This window comes from Hipposideros armiger, unplaced genomic scaffold, assembly GCF_001890085.2.
Source record: "Hipposideros armiger isolate ML-2016 unplaced genomic scaffold, ASM189008v1 scaffold_9, whole genome shotgun sequence".
NCBI classification, from domain to species: Eukaryota; Metazoa; Chordata; class Mammalia; order Chiroptera; family Hipposideridae; genus Hipposideros; species Hipposideros armiger.
In genome coordinates, this window is record NW_017731359.1 from 3,589,652 (window position 1) to 3,599,389 (window position 9,738).

General features: G+C 39.2%; 1 protein-coding gene across 9 annotated transcripts in view; it reads right to left on the reverse strand.

Annotated features, from left to right (window-relative positions):
• The window catches only part of NFAT5 (nuclear factor of activated T cells 5), a 120,323-nt gene extending 110,892 nt beyond the window's left edge, over positions 1-9,431 (reverse strand). For 5 of the 9 annotated variants that reach the window (XM_019654578.1, XM_019654544.1, XM_019654565.1 and 2 more), the window contains exon 1: positions 7,195-7,248. Coding sequence is in view for 3 of the 9 variants with exons in the window: in XM_019654535.1 (XP_019510080.1) it covers positions 7,226-7,279; positions 9,025-9,097 (127 nt within the window). In the remaining 6 variants the exon portion in view is untranslated. Of the gene's footprint in view, positions 1-7,194; positions 7,280-9,024 lie in introns of those variants that run through there. The other 4 variants (XM_019654535.1, XM_019654518.1, XM_019654552.1 and 1 more) reach the window with 3 other exon arrangements.
• Between the last annotated feature and the right edge of the window lie 307 nt (positions 9,432-9,738).

A 9,738-nucleotide genomic window follows, 5' to 3' on the forward strand; every position in this document is an offset into this window, starting at 1 on the left:
AAAAAAAAAAAAAAAGGGGGTGGTGGAGGAGTGAAAAGAAGAACCAAAGCAAATTAATAATGCCCTATGCAAAATATCAATATTCATGTAGCATTTCATAGTTTTCAAAGTCCTCTAATGTTTCAGCTGTTGTTCTTCGAAATTCTTAAGTAAGCAAGACTAATAATGTCTCTGCTGAAAAAAAGGAATGCTTACACAATTTTCCACAAAGTCTCAAGGTCAAACTAGAATTAAAATTCAAAATTTTAAAGCCTAACAGAATTTTCAGGAAGTTCAGAAGCAAAGACCAACCATATCAAGAAACAATACCAACTCTTGAGGCTCTATTAGTACTTTTTTTTCTGTTGCTCATCTCTTCTCAAACTTCATTAGGCTCATAAATATACCACCAGAAATAGGGTAAAATAATTTCTATGCTTCCATGAAACTACTGCCAAAGAAATCAAGAGCCCCACGGCATCCTCCATTTCTAAATTCTCCTTAGGTGGTGGCTTGCTTACTCTCCCCGTACTTTTTACTTTTGAGCACCATCATCAGTCAAGACAGAGGTGCTTCAATTAGCAATGTGCTTCAGCTAAATCTTAAGACACCTACCAAAGCCAGGCAATAATTTGCTAATTTTGAGTGTTAAATTATTCCCCAAAAGGATCATCATCATATTCTTTATTGATTTTTAAGTATGGCTTATAGAAGTTCTCTCATTACTTTATGGAAGCTGTTCAGCTAAAGAATCCTATACAAAGTACTCTTTACACCATCTGAACAGTGGTGTAATCTTATTAGGGCCCAAAATGTAAATGCCAATTACCAAATGTTTGTCCTGTAAGCAAGTCATGATAAACTCAAAATTCTGGGGTAAAATTATCAGGTTTCAAATTCCAGCCTCCTCCACTAGCTATGTGACCTTGGGAAAATTAGTGAATCTCTCTATACCTCAGTTTGTTCATTTATGAAGTAGAGATACTAATACCATCTCACAGGATTTTTCTGGGGATTACTGAAAAATACCTATAAAATGCCGATACACATAAATTGCTCAAAAAATGTTTTCAATTATACTAACACTGAATTATTCTTTCTTCTCTTTAGCTGCCAACATTGTTTCTTTTAACATGTCCTTTAACAAAGACTGCTTTAAGTAGATTTTTTAAATTAAAGCTAAAGTTATAAAGATAAGAATAATCAACAAGTTAGCTCACTATTAGAAATTTTTCTGTTCTTTTCTCACTTTCAAAACCAAGTACGAAACTTACTAAAGGACTAATCATAGTGTTCCTGAATGGGAAAAACATGATAAACATTCATGGCTGGCAGTTGTAATAATCGTCACCTATTTATCAAGTAAATACAGTATTCCCCCCCTTATCCACGGGGGATACATTCCAAGACCCTCAATGGATGCCTGACACCTCAGAGAGTACCAAACACATATATACTATGTGTTGTCCTATACACTCATTTCTATAATCAAGTTTCATTTATAAATTAGGCACAGTAAGAGATTAACAATAACTAAAAATAAAATAGAACATTTACAATGTTGTAATAAAAGTTATGTGAATATGGTTTTTCTCTCTCAAAATATCGTTTGAATTATTTCTGGAATTTTCCATTTAATATTTTCAGACCATGGTTGACTACAGATAACTGAAACCACAGAAAGCTAAACCGTGGATAAGAGGAGACTACTATATTAAAAACAAAAGCAAGAGGAAAAAATCTATTTTTCAATAGTTATTATAAATAAGACTAACTGAAAAATCTCATGTAGCATATTTTTAGTTCAAATCATCAAAAATATCAACCCGTTATCACAACATCAGGTTTTATTTATATTTGGAAGCTCAAATCATTATCTGTAGTTAATCCATAAAGAAAATTTCTACCTTTTTATTTAAGTCCATGTTTGTAATTCATATATACCTTGACTTTTATTAAAACAACAGCAAGTAAGAGACATGAATCTCCTTTATGTAACTTGAAATAAAATCGTAGCAACAAGACAGTAAGTTAATAAGCAACATTTCTATTGAAAAAATGCCTTTTAGCTCTCTAAAGTTAACAGGACTATTCTCTGTCACTACATAATCAGGCCTTTTATTGTCTCAGATTAATTTGAACTTTTGTTTTTTCTAATTACCTGTTATTCTTAATAGGAAACAATTTGATGAGTCAACTGTTTCTAATAAAAAGTGGCTTTTTTATATATTATACTGATTACAATAAGAAATATTTTTTCCATACTACCACTTTCAAATTTTAGGGAACTCCTGTAATAATTATAGTCAAGAGTCAATTAAGAGCAGGCCAAGAACCATCTGATTAAATATGAATCTCTATCCTCCTACTTCTAATAAATAATAGAATTCTAATATTGATGAAAAATAACGAAAGCAGAGCTTAAGAAGAGACACAAAAACAAATGGTAGGAAATCAGAGATAGATCCCAGAAGCAAGAAGTTGGGATGAACTAGGTATAATTTTTGTCATACGTTTGAACCTCATTTCTATAATGATGTTTTCATTTACTAGGTAGGAATCAATACAGATTGATAGATACTAAACAAAAAAAGAACCCAACAGATTTTTTTAATGTTAAATATTTTCGACAAATCCTTTCCAATAAGATATCTTCATATATTTCATCATGTAAGAGTTAATGGCCTAACTACCTTACTAATACAGGCCCTAGGAAGAGAAATAAATCAGGACTAATGGAAATTCAGAATATTCCATAAAGTTAAGACACTGCTACTATTTCTTAGGATTTTCATTTGTGAACTATAAAGTATAATTATGCGTGATGCCATATCAAATAGGTTGACACTAGTAAAAAAAAATAGTTTATTTTCCCCTAACTCACTGTAATATTTCATATTTTCTTGTTAAAATCTTCCAATCTTAAATGTTTAATTCATACCAAGATTGCATCATATTGGTGTTTAGTTCTTATTTAACCAGTTCTTTAATTTGATCCGTCATATAATATCTTAACTCATGCTTTTAAAAAGCATTTAAAAATTTTAATCAATTATTTTTATTACTCAATTTTTCCAATTTGTTTATTTTTCTTGTTTTGTTTTTCTACCATCTTATCGTACAGCTCTATATTTCCAGAATGACCTCTTTTTTGTATATTTTCATTTAGTTTAACTTTTTATCTGTTTTTTTATAAGGCAAACAATATAGGCCATAATCAATCTTTTTCATTACAGAAAGTGTAAGAAATGGTATCTTTTTCTCTGTAGTTGACCTTTTTCTCTAGGAACTGAAAATCTGAACCCTCGCCTTCAAATCTGAGCACCCTAACTGTAAACCATCTCATCTTTTAAAATATATACAAACTGTCCTCTCTAAAAAAGGTAGGGAAACGCAAAAATAGAATAAAAAAAGTAAAAACTTGAGTATATTTTTTTCCAGGATTCTTTTACTTTGCAAAGTTATTTTCAAAATAATTGCCATAGCAGTTCTTTTATTTACTTATTTTATTAAACGTTTCACATGTAATTAGGGTTCATCAGAAACATTATTTAAATGGCTATGTACTACTACTGTATTAAATAGCTAGACCCTTTTCCCATTGTCAGGCAATCACCACATTAAATTTAAAAAGCAGTAGCAGTGGGCCGGTCTAGTGGCTCAGTTGGTTAAGAGCTCGCTCAAGAGTTTGAGCTCTGAGCAACAGCGGTTCGAGTCCAGCCCGAGCTGAGCAGCCGCTGAGCTGCCAACAGGTAGCAGGATGGCTCAGCTAAAAAAAAAAAAAAACAACAACAAAAAGCAGTAGCAGAACTATGTGTGGTGACCTAGTTAATTAGACTTGTGGTGATCATTTTCCAATATATACAAATATTGAATCATTACGTTGTACACCTGAAACTAATATAATGTATGTCAACTACACCTCAATAAAAGAAACTAATTTCCTATCTTAAAAAAAAAAATAGGGGCCGGCCAACTGGCACAGTGGTTAGGTGGTTAGGAGTTGGCTTGGGACGCCAGCTCTGCGCAGCAGAACCCCGGTTCAGATCCCACATGCAGGCCAGTGACATTGCGCCCTCTACAGCTAAGATGGAGCTGGAGCTGGGCTGCTGAGAGTTGCTGCAGTGTAGACTCTGGCGATAGCGTAGGCTGCAGTGGAGGTGGCGGGCAGTGGGCGTGAGCTTTCGTGAGCTGCCGCAGTAAGCGGCTGTCCAATGGCTGGAGAGTGACTGCCTCACCCAGGAAGAGTGCAATGATAATACCAACATGGGCCAGTGAAGCCATGTCCTCCACAACTAGGCTGAAGAATCAAAAGATAGCAACTTGTCTGTTCCCCTCGCCCAATTCCCCAACAAAATCTTAAAAAAAAAAAAAAAAGGAGCAGCAGGAAGGACCAGTGTTGCTATGTAGGATAAACACAAACTTAATTAAATGATAAAGAGGTTTTGAATCTATTTTTAAAGCTTAGTAACACCCAATTGCAGGTTCTCCAACCTTATTTGCCTAAAGAAAGAACTTAAATTTGTAAAACGCTATGTTGTATAAAAAAATGTAACAAATTTAATGAAAATAATTAAATTCCCCTCTCTCTGGGCTGTTTTTAATTATTAGATGGAATCTAGACTACTGATAGAAAGCATACATAAACACATTACTAGACAATACTTCATATTATGTAACATATAATATGTCAGTACAGCATAGTACTAGTTAAGAGCAGACTCTAAAGTGAGACTACTTGAGTTGGCATTTTACCAGCTGTGTGACTCTAGTAAGTTACTGAACTTCCCCTATGCCTCACATCCTCCTCTGTAAAATGGGATATTTTTAACCATCTCAAATAGTTGCTATGAGAATTCAGTGAGTTCATATTGGTAATGTTCCTGGCACATAATAAGCACTACACAGATAGCAGTTGTATAAAAATTTTTAATTTAGCTAACATTTATTGAGCACTTACTATGTGCTAGGTAAAATGCTTTACAAAAATTTGTCTCAACAAAACCATGATGAAGATACTGTTGTCTCCATTTAAAGATGAGAAAATTGAAGCACGAACAGATTAAATGACTAAGCCGAGGTCACACACAAATGTTAGAATGAGTGAGGATTTGAACCCAAATCTGACTGCATGGCCTACAATTTCAACAAAGATTACAAATTATACTATACACAGTAGCCTCCTGTATCTTGAAAAGGGGGCAGGGGAAACATGACAGACTTTGCTGAAATAAATTAGAATATGTATTTCATGGAATAAAATAGAGTATTTTTAAAATTAATATCTGTCGCTATAATACAGAAGTATTTATGTATGAAATGACATGATGTCTGATACTTGTTTTAAAATAATACAGCTTGGGGGAGGGGAGAAGATAACAGGAAAGATTAGACATCCATTAATAATTGTTAAAGCTTGGTGATGGGTATATGGGGAGTTTGTCATTATCTCTACTTTTGTATATTCCTTAAAATATCCATAATAAAATGTTAAAAACAGAAATAGGGTACATAGATGAAATACTCTCATTACACAAGCAAACAAATTTCTTATGACACCCTGTATCAAATATAAAAGGACATGGCATACTTGGAATTTATGTATTTTCTGTAAACAGGTGGTCTTACTTCAAATATTTAAGTATCTTCTCAACCAAAATGAAAAATTAATGAATGTATTTCGGCTCAAACATGTAAACATACATACTAAATGACTGTCTACATTGCTATCAACTTGTTAAAAATATTTGCTTAAATAATTAACACTCTTTTTTTTTCATATCTTTTTCCTGCCTAATAATCTGTATGATTATGACACTCTGGTTTGTTGCCCAGAAATCAGATGGGCTTGTACAGATAAATATGATTCCACAACATGGTCACAAACTGAACAATATGAATAAAAATCAAAAATCTGCTTCACTAAGAAACACTTCTAATAATTCCTCATCTAAAATTGTAGTTGATTTTCATACTAATATATATCTATGGGCTGCTTATAAGTAAAAATGTAATCAATAATTTGAGAACATTTTATATGCTCTAAATTACAGTTAAAACAATTTAGCTGATACTAAAGGGAAAAAAAACAATAGGCCAGACAATATACTACGTATTTTCATACATATTAGCTCACTAAATTTAAGAAATTATATAAATTTTCATAGAAAGAATTTTAAAGTTTAGAGAGGTAAAATCGCTTGCCGAAGGTCACAGAGCTACTAATAAGTAGCAAACTGGTATTCAAATTAAAGCTCAATTAATTACAAAACTCACTTTTTCCTCCATTATACCGGACTACTACATAGGAAGCAACACTTACACTCAAGTCAAACTTAAATATGGGGCCTTTTTTAAGTGGACCACAAAATGTTTAAGTTACCGGTTACATATATATTTTACAGTGGCAGCTTGGCTTTGGGTAAAAACACCAACTAATGCACGAAAAGCATTGTTTCTGCTACTCTGTGACCTTTCCGCCCCCCCACTTCTCTTACTTTCAGCCCCAGGTTACTCATCTGTATAATGGGGAAATTAATATCCTTGCTGTCCAATTCCAGGATTATAAGATTCAAAGATAACATGTGTAAAATCACTTCAAAGACTATAAAAACAACACAAATGTAAACTTTTTCTGTCTAAAATGTTTTAATGCTAAAAACACGAAATAAGTTTTCTGAAATAACTCAGTTTAAATTATTCTACACATTCTATTAATATTTCTAGAACTTTCTAAAATCCTTTTTTCTAGGCATAGCTCAATCATCATCTCTATTGCTTGGCTTTACTCATCCTTAAAAACAATGCAGTAGTAATGGCATCAATGCTTTTGTAATAAATAACTAATATATCATTTTGAAATACTCAGTATATAAAAGTTCTGAATTTTCAAACAAAATGTTTGATGTCACTCTTTCCATTATATTCATGATCTTGAGCTTTTTCATATTCAGTGTGTTTGTGAAAAGCTGGAATTCTTAGGTAGAACACCCAACACATAATTTTTAATGATTTTGTGGGGGTTTTTCCAAGGCTTCTCAAAGCAGATACAATCGCTAACAAGCACATCAAACACAGCAACAAAATCCACCGAAACATTCAGCTGCTCTAAAAGAAGGATCAGGCACTTTAGGAGAAAACTACATTGTATGAGTTTGCAAAGTTTCACACTTTCTCATTTAAACTCCATTTCAGAGAAAGCCTTTGCATACTCACACAATATGCTTTAAAATGGCACTCTGCTGACCTTCCAATAGTCCAGCTCTATGAAAATTCTGTGATGGGTGTAACTTCAGAGAATCTGAAAAACACAAAAAGCATTAAGTACTTTTTATGCTGAATGATTTTTTTTTAAAAGCCAAGGATAGCATAAATCTCTTATATAACTGTCATGTATTTTTAAGAGCTAAAGCCCATATTTGTGAATATATTCTCTACGAAAGGCTGAATTGCATTTACAGTGCTCTCTAAGCTAAACTTAGGTTTTCATAAAGCATTTGTTTCATGGAAAATTATCCGATGATTACTGCATAAATGGTGTTAATGTCTTGACTATTTTTAGCACCCAACTGTACCACATTTGCCCTCCTCTAAGAATCATCTCTTGTTATCGCCTTCTGACACTCAAAACTACATTATTACCAAACTACTTCAGGTAACGTTGCCCGAAAAACATCTTACAGGATGGTGGTGACTGCCAACTAAAGTCATCACAGCAACAGACAATGGCTACAGTTACTAAGTAGGACTCTGTGTACAAACTCAATCGTCAGTCTATAAAGTCCAGCACCTTCCAGAGTAATCCATCTCCCTCCGATTCACATAAACAATGTAAATACACTCATGTGAAGCTGAAGTCCCCCTTTTTGGATCGGGTGAAATCAGCGGATGGATACATCAAACCAAAAACTGAAAAAACGCTGAGTTTCTAGGAAAGGAGGTCCATAATGGCACAGTGTTGTGTTTTTTTTTTCACTATGGTGAAATGAATAACTAATAACCCAGTTGCGTCTTTTGCTCCCTCCCAGCGGTTTAAAGTGCTGAAGAGCGCAGTGGGGAGCATTTTGGTTTGATGCCCCTTGCACAGGGAACCTGTTCTAACACATTCTTGTGGTGTCCAGTATAGGAATTTAACCCCAGTAGAGATCAGCTCCAGTGTTAACATTTTGGATCCTGGGAATCCCCTTCAGGCTTTAGCCAGGAGTTTTTAAAATGGGAATCTCTGTCCATTGCTCCCCTCCCTGCAACGAACCCTAGAACGGCAACGAAATCGAATTCTCAAAGGACAGCGTCCGTGCCTGAGCTGGCACCCCTGGGGCAGGAGAGGAATAAAACTAGCAGAGCACCCCGTATCTGAGTTTAAAGAGAGGGAGAAGTTAAGTAATTAGAATGCCACAGGGGTGTAAAGAGAAAAGCCAGAAAATTCGGGCCCTTCCCAGCAATAAGATGACGGGGAAAGGCAGAGCGCCGGGTCGAGGGGGGCCGTCCCAACAAGGGGAGGGAGTGGACTAGGCCGGAGGGAGAGGGGGGTAGAACGACGACGCACAAACAACCTGGAGGGGGAGAAAAATGGTGACCCTGCGCCCAGAACCGGCTCCAGGCCACGCCGCCCGTGTGGGGGCAACTTTGCTGGGGAGGATGGTCCTGGTAAGAGGAGCCGCGGCCCCACGCATCGCGGCGGCCCCAGCGCGGGGCCCACGCCGGGGTGATTCCCCGAGCGGGGGAGGCCGGGGTCGGCCGCTCCAGCAGTGTGGCGGGGCCAGGCGGGCCGAGGCACGCTCAGAGCGACTGGTGCCGCAGAGACCCGGAGGCCGACGGCATTTGGGCCCCGCGCGGCCGGCGGCTCCGCGGGGGAGGGGCCGCCACTCCTCCCCGGCCCCTTCCACCATCACCCAACCCCATCGGCCTCTGCCCATCGGCCTCCCCCCACCCCCCAGGACACGCCATCCCGACCCGGGCTCGGCAGTCCCCCACGACGGGGACCCCTCTGGCTCGCCCGAGGCCCTGCCTCCCCGCCCCCACGCCCCAGCCCCCAGCCTGACTCACCTCGCGAGTACAGGGACTTGGGCGATTCCAGGTCTAGGTCCGCGCTGAGCAATGAGATGAAGTCCGAGGGCATCGCAGCTCGACCCAGCCCGGCCCGAGGGCAGCGGGAGGGGGGGAGCGGCGGTGGCGGCGGCACCTCCTCTCCGGGACCGCGGGCACCGAACCCGGGCTGGCGAGGCGAGGGCGGCTGCCGCTGCCTCCTCGAGGGCAGTGACTTCCACCCGTCCGAGGACCGAGGAAACGGCGGCGGGGTGGAAGGGAAACTCCACAGGGACTAAATCCCGGCGAGCCAGGAGGGGGGTTCAGGGCGGGGAAAGCGAATGGGGAGAGCCAACCGGTCCGTTTCGTGCTTCTCCTCAGCGAAAACTGACGGTCGCCGCCACCGCCGCCGCCGCTGACAGGAATCTGAGCCCCGCCCCCCGCGGGGCACTGCGCAGGCGCGGAGGGGGCGCCCCAAAGAGGGGAAGAGCGGGGGCGGCCGCCGGAGGGCGGGGAGGCGCGCCGTGGAACAGCATCAACAAGGGCTTCGCTTCCTGCCGCCACGGCTGGGGTTGCTGTTCCCCAGCCGGGAAAGGGCCCCGCCGGCTGGGAGGGAGGGAGGCTGGGTGGTGTCTGCGCCTGGGGCCCCGGGGAAGGAAAAGGTATTTGCACCGACCTGGTGGCGACTAGCCTGAGGCGGCGGGCGCAGCGCTGAGCTGAGCGCAGGAGACAGAC